The 18,822-nt window shown below is 46.1% G+C and overlaps 1 protein-coding gene across 4 annotated transcripts in view; it reads left to right on the top strand.

The window, feature by feature from the left end:
• Positions 1-18,822, top strand: part of FAM193A (family with sequence similarity 193 member A) — a 197,212-nt gene that overhangs the window by 71,913 nt on the left and 106,477 nt on the right. For 2 of the 4 annotated variants that reach the window (XM_033213510.1, XM_033213509.1), the window contains exons 3-4: positions 15,173-15,306; positions 16,267-16,434. In XM_033213510.1, the coding sequence (XP_033069401.1) occupies positions 15,173-15,306; positions 16,267-16,434 (302 nt within the window). Of the gene's footprint in view, positions 1-15,169; positions 15,307-16,266; positions 16,435-18,822 lie in introns of all 4 variants that reach the window. The other 2 variants (XM_033213511.1, XM_033213508.1) reach the window with 1 other exon arrangement.

Genomic DNA, 18,822 nt, shown 5'->3' on the forward strand with positions numbered 1-18,822 from the left:
AAGTGCCGGGATTATAGGAGTGAGCCACTGAACCCAGCCAAATATGATCATGAACCAGGGGTAGTGGGAAGCATGTTTAGATTGTGGGCAGGTCAGCAGTATGCCAATGGGCTTTGCCACCAGAGTCCTATGTCCTGGTGTGCCTCGGTACACTGTTTGCCACGGGCTTTGAGGAGAGTATTGGTTGGCTTAATAACATTCTATCTCGAGCCCAGAAGTAGCCCCCTGAAGGAGAAATTCAGACAGGGAAGAGAGATGTGATGGTTGAGATGTTTTTGCATAGTCCTGCAAGGGGACAGGCCTTACTATAAAAAAATCTTGCTCCATAATAGTCAGGACCAAGCCTGTGTTGAACTTAACAATTTGGTTTCAGCTAATCATTCATCTGTCTCTTTAAAATACAGTTGTTAATTTGAATTTCATCTTTTTTTTTTTGAGATGGAGTCTCCCTCTGTCACCCAGGCTGGAGTACAGTGGCGCCATCTCGACTCACTACAAGCTCTGCCTCCCGGGTTCACGCCGTTCTCCTGCCTCAGCCTCCCGAGTAGCTGGGAATACAGGCGCCCGCCACCACGCCCAGCTAATTGTTTGTATTTTTAGCAGAGACGTAGTTTCACCATGTTAGGATGGTCTCGATCTCCTGACCTCATGATCCACCCGCCTCAGCCTCCCAAAGTGCTGGGATTACAGGCATGAGCCACTGCATCCGGCTGAATTTCACCATTTTAAAAATACTTCACTTTAAACCACCTTGAGTTTTTATAGTTGTATAAAGGCTAAAAGACATGTTATGTTCCATTTTAACATTTGCATATGTTTAAGTAACAAAAATAATTTTAGTCTGGTGGGAGATGTGGTAAGGGGATGGCACTCTGGGGTAATTATTTTTTCTTTAAAGGGCCCTGAACTCAAGCATCCTGTCATAAAGAAGACTACTCGGCAAGTAGTCTTACGTTTCTATTTTTCTGTTTTCAAGGATGTTTTAGACTTCATTTTGATTATGGGCATTAGCAATTGTTGTCTTTATTCTCATATATCATATTATTAAAAACGTAAGTTGCATTTTATACTAAGGAACCAGATTCTCCAGTAGTTATTATTATGCCCATAAATTAATCAAGGCATATAGTCCCAACTTGAACCAGTTGTTTAAGTTTGCTGGCCTAGGGGCGTGGTGGCTCACACCTGTAATCCAGCACTTTGGGAGGCCGAGGTGGGCGGATCATGAGGTCAGGAGATCGAGACCATCCTGGCTAACACAGAGAAACTCCATCTCTAACAAAAATATAAAAAATTAGCTGGGTGTGGTGGCGTGCACCTGTAGTCCCAGCTACTCAGGAGGCTGAGGCAGGAGAATCCCTCTAACCCGGGAGGCGGAGGTTTCAGTGAGCTGAGATGGCGCCACAGCACTCCAGCCAGGTGACAGAGCAAGACCCCTTCTCAAAAAAAAAAAAAGAGTTTGCTGGCCGGGTGCAGTGGCTCACACCTGTAATCCCAGCACTTTGGGAGGCCGAGGCAGGTGGATCACCTGAAGTCAGGAGATTGGGACCATCCTGGCCAACATGGTAAAACCCCATCTCTACCAAAAATACAAAAATTAGCTGGGCATGGTGGCGGGTACCTGTAATTCCAGCTACTCAGGAGGCTGAGGCAGGAGAATCGCGTATGAGAGTTCCAGTTGATCTTCATACTTGCCAAGTGCTTGATATTGGCAGTCTTTACTTATAGCCATTCTAGTGGTTTGTAGTGTTATCCTTCATTATGGTTTTAATCTGCATTTTCTTAACGACTTGTTGAGGATCTTTTCATGTACCTATTTTCCATTTGTATCTCTTTGGTAAAGTGGCTGTTCAGATCTTCTGCTCATTTTTATTGAGTTGTCTTAATGAGCTGTGAGATGTTTTTATATAATCTCAGTACAAGCCCTTTATTAGACAGGCTTCACAAACATTTTCTCTCAGTGTGTGACTGGCATTTTCATTATACAGCACTGTCCTCTGAAGAGCAAAAGTTTTATATTTTGATCAGATCCAATTTGTGTTTTTAAATGATTTTGTGCTTTTGTGTTCAATGTAAGAAATCTTTGCTACTCAAGGTTATAAAGATTTTTTTGCCCTGGCCAGGCGCGGTGGCTCACGCCTGTAATCCTAACACTTTGGGAGGCGGATCACGAGGTCAGGAATTCGAGACCGGCCTGACCAACATGGAGAAACCCCGTCTCTACTAAAACTACAAAAATTAGCCGAGGATGGTGGCACACACCTGTAATCCTAGCTACTTGGGAGGCTGAAGCAGGAGAATCACTTGAACCCAGGAGGTGGAAGTTGCAGTGAGCCGAGATTGCACCACTGCACTCCACCCTGGGTGACAGAGCAAGACTCCATCTCAAAAAAAAAAAAAAAAAAGGTTTTTTTGCTGTTTGTTTTTTTCTGTCTTAATAGTTTTAGCATATACATTTAGTTCTGTGAGCCAGCCACCTTGAATGAAGCTTTTATCTGTTGTAAGGGTTAAGAGTCATCTTTTTTTGCATATTGATATCCAGTTGTTCAGAATGATTTATTGAAAAGACAATTTTATCTCGTTGAATTGCTTTGGGACCTTTGTCAAAACTCAGTTGGTCCTGTATGTATGGAACTATTTTTGGATGCTGTGTTCCACTTTACATATATACCTGTTCCTTTGCCAGTACCATACTATCCTGATTCTTGAAGCTATTTATACTAAGCCATGAAATTACGTAGATGTCTGCCAACTTTCTTCTTTTTCAAAAGTGGTTTCGATATATTAGATCCTTTGCATTGCTATGTAAACTTTAGAGCCAGCTTGTCAGGTTCTACAGAAAAGCCTGTTGGGATTTTAATTGGCATTGTGGTGATTCTATAGATCAATTTGGGGGAGAATTGACACCTTAACAATATTGAGTCTTCAAGTCTAAGAACATGGTAAAACTCTGCATTTATTTAGGTCATTTAAGTTTATTTTCAGCATTGTTTTGTAGTCTTCAATATATATATATAGTCTTTGCACATCAGTATATTAAAAACTTTCCGGACAGGCACGGTGGCTCATACCTGTAATCCAGCACTTTGGGAGTCCTACGCAGGTGGATTGCTTGAGGCCAGGAGTTTAAGACCAGTCTGGGCAACATAGTGAGATCCTGGCTTTACAAAAAATAAATACATTTTCCCAAAGTATTTTATATTTTCTTGCTATTTTAAATGTACTCTAAAAAGTTTCAATATTTGTTTATTGCTAGTACATAGAAATTCAGTTTTTTTGTTTGTTTGTTTTTGGAGGGGAGGGATATTGGCCATGTATACTGTGAAAACTCATTTATTAGTTCTGTGGGCCTTTTGGTAGATTCCTTAGGATTTTCTTTCTTTTCTTTCTTCCTCTTTTTTTTTTTTTTTTTTTTTTTTTTTTTTTTTTGACAGTTTTGCTCTTGTTGTCCAGGCTGGAGTGCAATGGCGCCATCTCGGCCCACCACAACCTCCACCTCCTAGGTTCAAGCGATTCTCCTGCCTCAGCCTCCCGAGTAGCTGGGATTACAGTCATGTGCCACCATGCCCAGCTATTTTTAGTAGAGAGGGTTTCTCCATTTTGGTCAGGCTGGTCTCAAACTCCCGACCTCAGGTGATCCTCCCTCCTTGGCCTCCCAAAGTGCTGGGATTACAGGTGTGAGCCACCATGCCTGGCTTTTTTTTTTTTTCCCCCTTTGAAACAGAGTCTCGCTTTGTAGCCCAGGCTGGAGTGTAGTGGCATGATCTCGGCTCACTGCAACCTCTGCCTCTTGGGTCCCAGTTCAAGCAATTCTCTTGCCTCTCAGCCCCCCGAGTAGTGGGATTACAGGTGCACACCACTGTGCCCAGCTAATTTTTGTATTTTTAGTAGAGATGGAGTTTCACCATGTTGACAGGCTGGTCTTGAACTCCTGGCCTCGTGATCCACGCGCGTCAGCCTCCCAAAGTGCTGGGATTACAGGCCTGAGCCACTGCACCCGGCCTTCCTTAAAATTTTCTATGTAGATGATCATGTCGTCTACACATAATGTGTTTCTCCCTTTGCAGTCTGTATGTCTTCATGTTTTCTTGCCCAATTCCACTGACTAGGTCTTCCAATGTGAGACTGAATAGGAGTGGTGTGAGTAGGCATCCTTCTCTTCCTCATGATCTTAGGGGAAAGCATTTGGTCTTTTATCATGTAGTATAGATCAGATTGAGGAAATTTACTTACATTTTTAGTTTGCTAAGAATTATCATTATGAATAGATACTGACTTTTGTCATACTCTCTACATCTGTTGAGATGATAACAGAGTTTTCCTTTTTAGTTAATGAAATAAATTATGGTGATTTTCAAAATGTTGGAAAACCTTGCATTCCTAGGATAACCCACATTTGATTGTGATGTGTTATCTTTTTGCTAGGTTGCTGGATTGGATTTACTAATGTTTTGTTAAGGATTATTGTGTCTATGTTCATGAAGGATATTCGTCTATAAATTTCTTGTCTCATGTCTTTGTGTGGTTTTGATGTTAGGCTAATACTTCGTTAATAAAATGAGCTAGGATGTATTTTCTCTTTGATTTTCTGGAAAGGAAAAGTTTGTGTAAAATTAGCATTATTTCTACCGTAAGTGTTTGGGAGGATTCACCAGTAAAGCTATCTTGGTCTGAAGTTGCTTTATTGGGAAGATTTTGAACTACAAGTTCAGTTCATTTGATAGAGGTTATCTGTTTCTTTGTTAGTGAACTGTGCTAGTTTTTGTCTTTAAGGAAAGTTGCCCATTTTATATTAAATGTTGTGACATAAAGTTGTTCAGAATATTTATTATCTTCTTAATTTCCATAGAATCTGTAGTGATTGCTTCCCTCTTCTTTTTATTCCTGATACCAGTTTTTTGAGTTTTGTCTTTTTTCCCCCTAAGACTGGCTAGATAATTTAACTGATCTTTTCAAAGAACCACGTTTTGTTTTAATTGCTTTTCCATTTTCTTTTTTGTTAATTTTGCTCTTTATTAATTTCATTCCTCTTATTTTTTATTTATTTATTTTTAAGAGCAGTCAAACGAAGCAGTGGGAGTCAAGAAGGAACAAAGAAATCTGTAGTGGTTGTGAACAGTTAGTTATCAACAGCACTGCATTTGTACCAGCCTGTTTTGGTTTCTTAAGGTGGAAGTTTACATTGTTTTATCTGAGACCTTTCTTCTTTTCTAATGTGTTTAATTCTATACATTTCTTTTAAAATTTGCACCAATCACACAGGATCTATAAATTTCTATCTAAGCATTCCTTTAGCTGCATCCCACAAATTCTGATATGTAATGGTTTTCATTCTACTCAAAATATTTTATAATTGCCTTTATGATTTGTTCATTGACCCATGTTTTGTTCAGAAGTATGTTTTTATTTTATTTTTTATTGTTTTTTTGAGATGGAGCACCTCTCTGTCACCGGGCTGGAGTGCAGTGGCGCAATGTTGGCTCGCTGCAACCTCTGCCTCCCGGGTTCAAGCAGTTCTCCTGCCTCAGTCTCCCAAGTAGCTGATACTAGAGGCGTGCGCCACCACGCCCAGCTAATTTTTGTATTTTTTGTAGAGATGGGGTTTCACCATGTTGGCCAGGATGGTCTCGATCTTCTGACCTCGTGATCTGCCCGCCTCGGCCTCCCAAAGTGCTGGGATTAGAGGTGCGAGCCACTGTGCTTGGCCTATTTTATTTTTTTAGACAGAGTCTCACTCTGTGCCCAGGCTGGAGTGCAGTGGCGCGATCTCAGTTCACTGCAACCTCTGCCTCCCGGGTTCAAGCAGTTATCCTGCCTCAGCCTTCTGAGTAGCTGGGATTACACGTGCCCGCCACCATGCCCTGCTAATGTTTGTATTTTAGTAGAGATGGTGTTGCCCAGCCTGGTCTTGAACTCCTGAGCTTGGGCAGTCTGCCTGCCTCAGCCTCCCAAAGTGCTTGGGTTAAGGCGTGAGCCACCATGCCCAACTGAAACTTCTAAATGTAACTATGGATTGGTATATTTCTTTCAATTTCTACTTTATGTATTTTGAGCTTTGTTGTTAAAGTATTTACCATTTAGCACTGTTATTTCTAATTGTTGAATTAATGCCACCATCATCAGCATCAGCATCATCATCTCCCTCTTTGTTGTTACTGATACTCCTTGTTGTGAAGCAAATTTTGTCCTATACTGAGAGCCACCTAGCCTTTTTTGATTAGTGTGTACAAGGAATATGTCTTTCCAACCTTTCTTTTTAACCTCTTTATCATCTCTTGTAGCTTAGGAGCTCTTGCTTTTTTAAAGACCAGTCTGACCTCTGCTAATAATTGTAGTATTTATACTCGTTCCCTTTAATGTAATTATTGATCTGTTTGGGTTTAAACATACCATCTTGCATTTTTTCTCCTATTTTTCCCATCTGTTATTTATTACTCTTCTTTTAAATGAATTGAATTTTTTTGAAACGAGGTCTCACTCTGTCATCCAGGCTGGAGTGCAGTGGCACGCGATCTCTGCTCACTGCAATCTCCACCTCCCAGGTTCATGCCATTCTCCCACCTCAGCCTCCCGAGTAGCTGGGACTAGAGGCGCCCGCACCATGCCTGGCTAATTTTGTTTTTTGTATTTTTAGTAGAGACGGAGTTTCATTGTGTTAGCCAGGATGATCTCGATCTCCTGACCTCATGATCTGCCCTCCTCAGCCTCCCAAAGGGCTAGGATTACAGGTGTGAGCCACCATGCCCGTCCAATGAATTGAATATTTTAAATGGCTGGGCGTGGTGGCTCTCGCCTGTAACCCTAACACTTAGGGAGGCTGAGGTAGGCGGATTACCCAAGCTCAGGAGTTCGAGACCAGCCTGAGCAACACAAAGAAACCCCGTCTCTACTAAAATATAAACATTAGCCGGGTGTGGTGGCATGTGCCTGTAATCCCAGCTACTCAGGAGGCTGAGGCAGGAGAATTGCTTGAACCCGGGAGGCGGAGGTTGCAGTGAACTGAGATTGCGCCACTGCACTCGAGCCTGGGCGACAGAGTGAGACTCCATCTCCAAAAAAAATTTTTTTAAAAATGAGTATTTTTTGATCCATGTGTTGGTCAGAAGTATGTTTTTATTTTATTTTATTTTATTATTATTATTTTTTTGAGACAGAGTCTCACTCTGCGCCCAGGCTGAAGTGCAGTAGTGCCATCTTAGCTCACTGCAGCCTCTGCCTCTCGGGTTCAAGCGATTCTCCTGCCTCAACCTCCTACGTAGCTGGGATTACAGGCACCCACCACTGCATCCAGCGAATTTTTTTATTTTTAGTAGAGGCGGGGTTTCACCATCTTGGCCAGGCTAATCTCGATCTCCTGACCTCGCGATCCACCTGCCTCGCCCTCCCAAAGTGCTAGAATGACAGGTGTGAGCCACCGCATCCAGCCTATGAATATTTTAAATTCTTTCATTTTGTCTCCTGTTGACCTTACTACCTATATTTCTTTTTCTTTGTTTTATAATTTTTTATTTTTATTTTTATTTTTTTATTTTTTATTTTTTTTTTGAGACGGAATCTCGCTCTGTCGCCCAGGCTGGAGTGCAGTGGCCGGAGCTCAGCTCACTACAAGCTCCGCCTCCTGGGTTTACGCCATTCTCCTGCCTCAGCCTCCCGAGTAGCTGGGACTACAGGCGCCCGCCACCTCACCCGGCTAGTTTTTGTATTTTTTAGTAGAGACGGGGTTTCACCGTGTTCACCAGGATGGTCTCGATCTCCTGACCTCGTGATCCACCCGCCTCGGCCTCCCAAAGTGCTGGGTATTACAGGCGTGAGCCACTGCGCCTGGCCTGTTCTATAATTTTTTAGCTATGGCTTCCACTTTTCAGCCTCTACTCTCAAAGAATAGTATACCACTTCACATATAGTGTAAGTACCTCACAGTAGTACACTTGGAGCACCACCATTTCTGGTGCTAACGTAGTCGCGTATTTTTCTTACATGTATTATACACTTCAGCATACATTGTGGTGTGTTTTTTTTTTCCCCTTGCTTTAAATAGCTAATTATCTTTTTTAAAAGACCTTATAAATAAGTTATTGACCCACATCTTTATCATGTGTGGTGGTCTCCATTCCTTTGTGTAGATTCACTTTTCATTTGGTATTATTTTTTCTCTATCTCAAGAACTGCCTTTAACATTTCCTGTAGGCCAAGGAAGCTTCTGTTTGAAAGCTTTTATTTTGCCTTTGTTTTAAAAAGATATTTCTGTTTGGAATTTGAGGTTGTTGGTCATTTCTTTCCTGGCCTCCCCAGTTTGTGAGGAGAAACATGTTGTCATCCTTATCTTTGCTCCTGCATGTGTAAGGTGGTGACTCGTTCCTCTGCTTCTGAGATTTGCACTTTATCACTGGTTTTCAGCAATTTGACGGTGACAGGCCTCTGTGCTTTGCTTTGTGTTTAGTGTGCTTTGGGTTAATTGAACTTGTAGTGAGTGTGGGCTTATGTGTGTGAGTTTATAGTTTCATCAAATTTAGAAATATTTCAAGTATTTCTTCACATAGTCCTCTTTTTTTCTGGGATGTTAGACATCTTGAGTTTGTCCTACAAATGCTTTGTCCATTTTTTCAGTCTTTTCTGTGCTTCATTTTGGATTAATTAATTAATTAATTAATTTCGAGACAGAGTCTTGCTCTGTTGCCCAGGCTGGAGTGCAATGGTATGATCTTGGCTCACTACAACCTCCACCTCCTGGGTTCAGTGATTCTCCTGCCTCAGCCTCCCAGGTAGCTGTGATTACAGGTACCTGCCACCATGTCCGGCTTTTTTTTTTTTTTTTTTTCCGAGATGAAGTTTCACTCTTGTTGCCCAGGTTAGAGTGCAATGGTGTGATCTCGGCTCACTGCAACCTCTGCCTCCCAGGTTCAAGTGATTCTCCTGCCTCAGCCTCCTGAGTAGCTGGGATTACAGGCATGTGCCACCATGCCCAGCTAATTTTGTATTTTTAGTAGGGACAGGGTTTTTCCATGTTGGTCAGGCTGGTTTCGAACTCCTGACCTCAGGTAATCCGCCCACCCTCGTCCTCCCAAAGTGCTGGGATTACAGGTGTGCGCTACCATGCCTGGCCAATTTTTGTATTTTTTAGTAGAGGTGGGGTTTCACTGTGTTGGTCAGACTGGTCTCGAACTCCTGACCTCAGGTGATCCACCCACCTTGGCCTCCCAAAGTGCTGGGATTATAGGCGTGAGACACCGTGCCTGGCCTGGATTATTTTTGTTGCCTGTGTTCAGGTTTATTGGTGTTCTGATCTGCTTAATCTGCCAAGTCTATTTAGTGTATTTTTTTCTTTTATATCTTATTTCTCAGCTTTGGAAGTTTCATTTTATTTATTTATTTATTGACATCTTCAGTTTCTCTTCCCATCGTGTTTATTTTTCCTCTGTTTCTTGAACATATGGAGTTTCTTTATAATTGCCAATTTTAGATTCTTGACTGTTAGTTGTATCTTCTCTGTTTTTTGGGGGATCTGTTTCTTTTTTTCTTTTTTATTTTTTTGAGATGGAGTCCTCGCTCTGTCACCCAGGCTGGAGTGCAGTGGTGCGATCTCGGCTCACTACAACCTCTGCCTCCTGGGTTCAAATGGTTCTCCTGCTTCAGCCTCCTGAGTAGCTGGGATTACAGGCGCGTGCCACCCTGCCCAGCTAATTTTTGTATTTTTAGTAGAGATGGGGTTTCATCATGTTGGCCAGGCTGCTCTCAAACTCCTGACCTCAGATGATCTGCCTGCCTCGGCCTCCCAAAGTGCTGGGATTACAGGCGTGAGCCACCATGCCTGGCCTGGGGAATTTGTCTCCCTCCCTCCCTCCCTTCCTCTCTTTCTCTCTCTCTTTCTCTCTCTTTCTCTCTCTCTCTCTCTTTTTTGAGATAGTGTCTCTCTCTGTCACCCAGGCTGGAGTACAATGGCACGATCTAGCAATGGCACGATCTAGTCTCACTGCAACCTCCCCTTCCTCGGTTCAAACGATTCTCCTGCCTCAGCCTCTTGAGTGGCTGGGATTGCAGGCTTGTGCCTCCATGCCTGGCCAAATTTTGTATTTTTAGTAGAGACGGGATTTTGCCATCTTGGTCTGGCTGGTCTCGAACTCCTGACCTCAAGTGATCCACTTGCCTCATCCTCTGAAAGTGCTGAGATTACAAGCATGAGCCACCACACCTGGCCTGGGGGGTGTTTCTGTAGATTGGCTTTTCCTCCTTCTTAAGAGTCATTGTCCTGCTTTTGGTTTTGTTTCTGGATGCTGGACATTGTGAATTTTACATTGTTAATAGTTGGATTTTGTTATTTTTCTTTTAAATTGTGTTAGACTTGGGTGAAACATGACTGAGGTTAAATCTGTATATTGTTAGTGCTATAATGGGACACATTTAAGGATTTAATATGTAGTCATTATGTACCCTATTTTAAGACTTACCTTCATCTCGTCTCCAGGAAATGTTACTTTCAAGTTCTTGATTGCTCTTCTGAGTGTACTGCATTCCAGCCATCATCATAGGTGCTGATGTACCATAGTGAGCGAGTAGATAGGTTCTGGCCCTCATGAACTGATTTTCCAGTGTTGAAGACAGATAAAAAACAAGAACGCAAGTAGAACACCAGGATTTTAGATAGCAGTTTAATAGGGATTAACTGGGATGTTAGGTTGATGGGGAAGCCAGAGCTCAGGAGATGGGCACTGCACCCATAGTCAGAACAAGCACGTGTTTAACATAACGAATAATTAACAAGTGGTGGGATGCGGTGGCTCACGCCTGTAATCAGCACCTTGGGAGGCTGAGGCAGGTGGATCACCTGAGGTCAGGAGTTGGGAGACCAGCCTGGCCAACGTGGTGAAAGCCCTGTCTCTACTAAAAATACAGAAATTAGCCAGGCATGGTGGTGGGCTCCCGTAATCCCAGCTACTTGGGGCTGAGACAGGAGAATCGTTTGAACCCAGGAGGCGGAGGCTGCAGTGAGCCGAGATCACAGCATTGCACTTCAGCCTGGGCAAGAAGAGTGCAACTCAAAGTAATTAACAAGTAGCAAGAGGTCAGCCACCCAGATCTGTAAAGTGAATGCTAAAGAGTATGGCCAGGGCAGATCTAGGGAGCAGCCACTAATGGGAGCTTAGGGAGGGGACTCGAGAAAGGAACAAACTTGGAAGAGGCCCTGACATGGAGGGGGTATTGTTATGCCCCACTGGGTAGCAGAGAGACTCCCTGAGGTCCTGCGGGCTGGGACTGAGTGCTGGAGAGTGCTCGTGTCTCAGTCCCCTGCACACCACTGACGAGGAGCTGCCTCGGGGTAAGAGCAAGATGAGAAAAGCACAGGAACCTGGAGGGAGACGCCTTCTTCAGTGTCCCTGTAGCACCTTCCACCCACACGACCACACATTGTACCTACCTGCTGGCAGAGGAGAAATGTTTATAGGGTGCAGCTCCTTCCTTGTAAGTGTGGTGAAGAAGGGTGGATTTGGAGTTGAGAGGCAAAAAAATCAGTTGGCTCAACCAGCCTCCCTGAGTAGGTGATCTTTTTGCTAAGGCCTACCTAATGGGACAGCACTCTACAGTCTACCAGAAACCATTCAGAGGCTCATGGGCTAAGGGTACGAGTCAAAGGGAACAAGGGCAGTGACTTAAAAGCAGAACTTTGACCTGAGCAACCTTGAAAGCTGTGGTAAGAAATACAGTGTTGCTCCTCTGGAGTGATACAGTGTTTGCTCCTAAGGAGAACAGAGGTTTTATGTTGGGAGCTCTGTGATCTCACTCTGCTGCTGCCTGGAGAATGGATGATTAGCAGGTACATGTGGAAATAGGTGTGCCACTAGAGAGCGGCAGTGCAGCTGTGCAGGCAAGAGGTGATGATGGCTTAGACTGGGTTAGAAGCAGTGGAGGAAGAATGGGTGGATTGTGGAGGTATTTAGGATTGAGGTGGAGTGGACAACTTTGCTGTTAGATGGCTGTGGGATGGAGAAGACTGTGAACCTTACTTGTTGAAGGGAACGGACCCGCTTGGGAAACAGCCTCCTCTACCACTGCCCCTCTCCTTGTCCTACCATGCCTCATCAATCAGAACTCCATGGCCTTCCAGCCACTTTTGGTATGGGAGTAGCCTCATTTTCAGGTACTCAGGTCCAGTCTACATAAAAACCTAAATGTGGCTGAGCATGTTGGCTCACGCCTATAATCACAGCACTTTTGGAAACGAAGGCAGGTGGATCACTTGAGCTCAGAAGTTTAAGACCAACCTGATCAACATAGTGAAAACCTGTGTCTACCAAAAATACAAAAAGTTAGCCAGGCATGGTGGCGCACGCCTATGGTCCCAGCTACTCAGGAGGCTGAAGTGAGACGATTGCTTGAGCGTGGGAGGTCGAGGTTGCAGTGAGCCAAGATTGCACCACTGCACTCCAGCCTGGGTGATAGAGCGAGACCCTGTCTCCAAAATAAAAACCAAAAACAAAAGAAACCTAAATGTCTCATCTAATTAATCCAAAGCCTCTTTCCCTCAAGTTAAGTGGTGGCAGGAGTCCCCACGGGCAGAGGGCGGTGGTGTATGTCCTGCCTCCTTACGCCTGCCCTGTTCCTCCAGGATGGAGAAGGGGCTCTGGAGTGGAGACTTGGGGGTCTTTGTTCTCTTCTGGGTTGTCTCGGGTTCTTTTTGGCCCACTAGCACTAGGTCTGTGGTCCTAATGGGTGGCCCAGTGGTTGCTGGCTCTTCCTTAGGGGAGGCTGCTGTAGTGTGCTCAGGCTGCTGCAACAAAAATACCACGGGCTGGGCTGCTTATAAACAGCGGACATTTATATCTTATAGTCTGGAGGGCTGGAAGGTCTAAGATCAAGGTGCTGGCAGATTGGTGCCTGGGAAAGGCTGAGCTTTGGTTCATAGCTGGTGCCCTCGCTGTCCTCATGCGGTGGAAGGATGTGACAGCTCTCCGGGGCCTCCTTTATAAAAGGACATTAATCCCCTTCACGAAGACGCCGTCCTCATGACCTAATCACTTCCTAAAGTCCCCACTTCCTGATACATTACCTTAGGGGTTAAAATTTCAACTTATGAACAGGGGCGGGCGGGAGCACAAACATTCAGAACAGAGCAAAACATTCAGACCTTTGGCACTTCTGAGACCTCGGTAGGGACTTCATGCTGGACTCTCTGGTTGAGTCACTGTGTGGCACAACCAGCCTGCCCCCCTCCCCCTACCACTGCCATCCCGCACTCTGTCCCCCTTCCCTCATGGTGTAATTCTGGGGTCAGCTTCCCAGCAGGACCTGTTTGGGGTGGGATTCTTTCAGGATGACACAAGCTCTTGCCCTTCTGTGTGCTGGTGGCCGCTGAGCTAGGTCCCCTGCTGTCTTAATCCTCTGCCCACTTAGCAATGCTCAGGCTTTTCTGCTGCAGGGTCTTTTCTGCAAGGCCTGCACCAGTGTCTTTGTGTCCCAACTCCACAGCACCCACCACAGGCCCTTAGGAGTTTCCTTGTGCTTGGCTCAGCAGCAGACTGTGGTGGTGCAAGCCTCTGAACAGACCTGGCCAAGTCCAGCCCAGGGTGAGCCCCCGGCTCCCTGCCGTACGCCACCACCTGTCTCTCTGAGGGCTTGTCTCAGTGGCTTCATGCTTGACTGGGGGAGGGGTTGGTAAGGAGAGCACACTTTTCCTTGTGGGAAGCAGAGTGGGAATAGTGCAATACTCATGACTTAGGTGAATTCCTTTCTGGAAGTCTCTCTTGTGACTGATTCTCTTCCTCAGGCTGTGGGGATCGGGGGACGCAATGATGATGGAGCTGGCAGCCCCTATCGTGAGCCTGGGGAAGCCTTTCTAGCACCCTGCATCACCCTGTGGGCCCCCTCAGCTCTGAGACCTGAGCCCCTTTCCCCAGGGAGCAGAGTCCTTCTCAGGACCTGTTCTAGAAGAAGCCCCGGTGCCCGATGGGTGGGTGGCTGAGCAGGGGGAGGAACCTAAGGTTATGTTGTGTTTCTCTAGTTGTTGGTGGTGAAATCTTTTCGGTGCTTACTGTTGGGCATGGGACATAGGAAGGTCTTTGCCCAGTGTTCTTTCTCTTTTTTTTTTTTTTGAGACAAAGTCTCGCTCTGTTTCTCAGGCTGGAGTGCAGTGACGCGATCTTGGCTCACTGCAACCTCTGCCTCCCAGGTTCAAGCGATTCTCCTGCCTCAGCCTCCTGAGTAGTTGAGATTACAGGCGTGCACTACCACGCCTGGCTAATTTTTATATTTTTAGAAGAGATGGGTTTCACCACATAGATCAGGCTGGTCTTGAACTCCTGACCTCAGGTGATCCACCTGCCTCGGCCTCCCAAAGTGCTGGGATTACAGGCGTGAGCCATCGTGCCCGGCCAAGTGTTCTCTTAAGCCTCCTTGTTCCTCAGTCAGAGCAAGCAGTGCAGGCTATGGTATTCCCCAGGACGGAGAGGCCTCTGCCCCAGCTGCTTGATGCTAGGCTCAGAGAGGCCACTAGGTTTCTACCAAGTGCTGTCTCAGGCGACCATGGGCACCAGAGGTGCCCACTGAAGTGATCATCATGTGTGCTGATTAGGACACTGGGAGTAAAACTGTTCGTTTTTAAATTTAATATCAATTGATTTTTATACTTTAAAAAAAATTTTAAATAGAGACGAGGTCTTGCTATGTTACCCAGGCTGGTCTCAAATGTCTGGGCTCTTCAAGTGGTCCTCCCATCTTGGCTTCCCAAAGTGGTAGGATTACAGGTGTGAACCACCATGCCCAGCCGAATTGTTTCCTTTTTGTGTGCATGTGTCTGTGTGACAATGTCTCTGTCACCCAGGCAGAAGTGCTGTGGGGCATGATCACGGCTCACTATAGCCTCAACTTCCCAGGCTCAAATGATCCTCACACCTCAGCCTCCTGGGTAGCTGGGACTCCAGGCGGGCTCCGACACGCCCGGCCTATTTTTTGTATTTCTTGTAGCAGTGGTGTTTCACCGTGTTGCCCAGTGATCCATCCACCTTAGACTCCCAAAGTGCTGAGATTACAAATGTGAGCCACTGCATCCAGCCAAGATAGTTTCTTTTCAATGTCTAGGTTTTACAGTTTTTTAAAAGGCATTTTCCTGAGCAGTTAATAAAAAATTGATGCCTTGAACATTTTAACATAACCGGTCTATTCTGTTCTCTTTTTAAAGCAGAGCCAAGATTTTCTTCTTCACTCCTCGCTTGGTGGCTCCCAGCCAGAGGCCGGCAGTGGTGGGAGGCTCGCTCTGGGTGCACAGACGCTGCCTTCGGACACCGCATGCTCGTGCGAGGCCTGCAGTGAGCGCAGGTATGTGACGTGTGTGCCACGTTGCTCACACCTGTCTACAGTGACGTGCAGACCTGCATATTGGAGCTGGACCGAGAAACTGGGCTAATGTGACAGACAGCAACAAGAGTAAAGGCGATTGCTTCGCTATTGTGAGAAAGATCCAGATGAGTAAGACAAAAACTCCCGCTCTTGAGGAACTGGCACTAGGAAGCATCCTCACAACAAGAGGAGGAGTCCTTAAATAATCAGAATCTAAGAGCAGCCTCAGTGAATGAGAGGAATGATGGGGGTGGGCCTGACTGGCTGCCGCTGAGTGGCTGAGGGGAGAGCCCAGGAGCTCGTCTTTTTTTTTTTTGAGATGAGGTCTGGCTCTGTCCTCCAGGCTGGAGGGCAGTGGCGTAATCTCGGCTCACCACAACCTCCGCCTTCCAGGCTCAAGTGATTCTCCCACTTCAGTCCCAGTATCTGGGACTACAGGTGCGCACCACCATGTGGAGCTAATTTTTATGTGTTTTGTAGAGATGGGGCTTTGCCATGTTGCCCAGGCTGGTCTCAAACTCCTGGACTCAAACAATTAGTCCGTCTTCACCTCCCAAAGTGCTGGGATTACCGGGAGCAGATCTAAAAATGCTCTGTGCTCTGGCTCAGGAAGGAATGCATGTAGCCAAGTGGGGGCCAAAGGGTGGGGGCAAGGCTGCCCATTAGGTACCTTGGAGGTGAAGGCCAGATCAGCAGTGGGGATGTGGGTACCTTTATTATGGACAGTAGCCACAGATGCTCCTGTCATCTGTGCAGTGGCTAAGCTTTTAACGCAGAGTGCACCCTGGGAGCTGTGCTGGGGATGCCATCACCCTGATTGCCGGCTCCTGGGAGCTGGGCAAGGTACAAGAGTCTGGGAGGTCCTCTGAGGACAGTGTGCTAGGTCAGGAAGGGCAGCAGATTGTGGTGAGTTTCTAACCTTCCTGTGTTGTCTCACAGAGAAATTTCGTCAGAGGCGGACCGGGAACCTCAGCAGCTGCAGAACTACTGGTCAGAAGTGCGCTACACGGTGCGCTGCATCTACCGCCAGGCAGGGACCCCGCTGGCAGATGACCAGGACCAGTCTCTGGTGCCTGACAAGGAGGGAGTAAAGGAGCTCGTGGATCGGTACATACCACCCCTTCCTGTTGTGGCCCTGTGCAAACCCCTGCCCTGCCTGCTGCGCTTGGAGCCACTCCTTTCAGGATGGGCTTTCCTTACAGTGCTCAGCTGGGCTTGCTCAGCCTTTGGTGCCTGTAGCGTCTGCAGCAGATGGACTGGCAAAAGCGAACCCCCTAGACCAGACATCTTGAATTTTTCTGATTCCGATGAAACGCTATTGCCTGTGTAATTACACAAGAAATGTTTCTGTCACTTGTTTGTGTGAAGACTGATGACAATACCTGCCTTTCTGAGTCCCCCTGTGCCAGGGATGATGCAGAGTACTTTTTTTTTTTTTGAGGCGGAGTCTTGCTCTATCGCCCAGACTGAAGTGCAGTGGCCAGATCTCGGCTCACTGCAAGCTCCGCCTCCCGGGTTTTACGCCATTCTCCTGCCTCAGCCTCCCGAGTAGCTGGGACTACAGGCGTCCGCCACCTCGCCCGGCTAGTTTTTTGTATTTTTAGTAGAGACGGGGTTTCACTGTGTTAGCAAGGATGGTCTCGATCTCCTGATCTCGTGATCCGCCTGTCTCGGCCTCCCAAAGTGCTGGGATTACAGGCTTGAGCCACCTCGCCCGGCCGATGCAGAGTACTTTTACAAGCACTCTTGCCTTTATCAACCCAAGGAGAAAGGCAGAGTTAGCCCATTTACGAAGTGAGAAAATGGGGCTCTGTGAGGTTGGGTAGCTCGTGTATGTGCCTGTGGCTCATGAGGCCGAGACAGCCGAGGCATGCCTGGCTGTGTGGCTGTTTGTCTTGATGCCGCAGCCATTCTTCAGCAGATACCTTATGCTCAGTAACCACACAGAATTTGAGGTGGCCATAATTTTTTTTATTCCTTATAGTTTGATGTAACTTTTTTTTTTTTTTGAGACGGACTCTTGCTCTGTCACCCAGGCTGGAGTGCAATGGTGTGATCTCAGCTCACTGCAACCCCCGCCTCCTAGGTTCAAGCTATTCTCATGTCTCAGCCTCCCGAGTAACTGGGATTACGGGTGCCCACCACCGTGCCCAGCTCATTTTTGTATTTTAATAGAGACTGGGTTTCGCCATGTTGGTCAGGTTGGTCTCAAACGTAATCCACCTGCTTTGACCTCCCAAAGTGCTGAAATTACAGGCGTGAGCCACTGTGCCCAGCGACGTAACGTATTTTTATGTTTTTTGAAATGTTTCAAATGAAAGCAACAGATTTGAGATGGCCATTTCGTGGGTTGATTCTCATTTGGGTTTCTTTCTCATATTTTGAATGCATCACATTTGGGAGAGGTTTTTTTTTTTTTTTTTCTGCCTCCCCTCAGAGTCTCACTCTGTCGCCCAGGCTGGTGTGCAGTGGTTGTAATCTCAGCTCACTGCAACCTCTGCCGCCTGAGTTCAAGTGATTCTCCTGCCTCAGCCTCCTGAGTAGCTGGGATTACAGGCGCCTGCCATTGCGCCCAGCTAATTTTTGTATTTTTAGTAGAGATGGGATTTCACCATCTTGGCCAGGCTGGCCTTGAACTCCTGACCTTGTGATTCACCCACCTCGGCCTCCCAAAGTGTTTGGGATTACAGGCGTGAGCCACCATGCCCAGCCGGGAGTTTTACAAAGTGATGTTTGCTGTGCAGTAGATTTTATCCTGGAGGCAAGGATAGTGATTAGCCGTAGATTAGGTTAACTCATTGAATTCAGCCAAGTATGTTCAGGGTTTGACCTGTGAACCACCGGTATTGCAAGAGGTCCTTCTCTGTGGTATGTGCTTTTATTAGAAGTTAGGTTTCCAGCCAAGCATAGTGGCTCACAGCTGTAATCCCAGCACTTTGGGAGGATTTCTTGGGCCCAACAGTTCAAGACTAGCCTGGGCAACATAGTGACTGGTCTCTACACAAAATAAAAAAATTAGCCAGGTGTAATGAAGCACACTTGTGGCCTCAGTTGCTTGGGAGGCTGAGGCACGAGGAGCTCTCATGCTCAGGAGTTCAATGCTGCAGTGAGCTAGGATCGCTCCACTGCACTCCAGCCTGGGCAACAGAGTAAAACCCTGTCTCCAAAAACAAAAACAAAGAAACAACAAAGGAAGTTAAGTTTCCTAGTGAGTATTAGGAAAAAATGTATAACCTTCACATCAAACCTATTACTTCACAGATTATTAACGTTGCAACTTTAGTACCTTAGAGTAGCAGCCAGTGTGTGGTTGATGTGCCAGTATCTGTTGGATGTATGTGTGAGTTAGTGAATGAGCTTCCATAGCGTCTTCAGCATATCGCTGTCTCTTTTTTTTTTTTTTGAGACGGAGTCTCACTCTGTCACCCAGGCTGGAGTGCAGTGGCACAATCTTGGCTCACTGCAAACTCCGCCTCCTGGGTTCACGCCATTCTC

Source organism: Trachypithecus francoisi, unplaced genomic scaffold, assembly GCF_009764315.1.
Source record: "Trachypithecus francoisi isolate TF-2019V2 unplaced genomic scaffold, Tfra_2.0 Lachesis_group1, whole genome shotgun sequence".
Lineage (NCBI taxonomy): Eukaryota > Metazoa > Chordata > Mammalia > Primates > Cercopithecidae > Trachypithecus > Trachypithecus francoisi.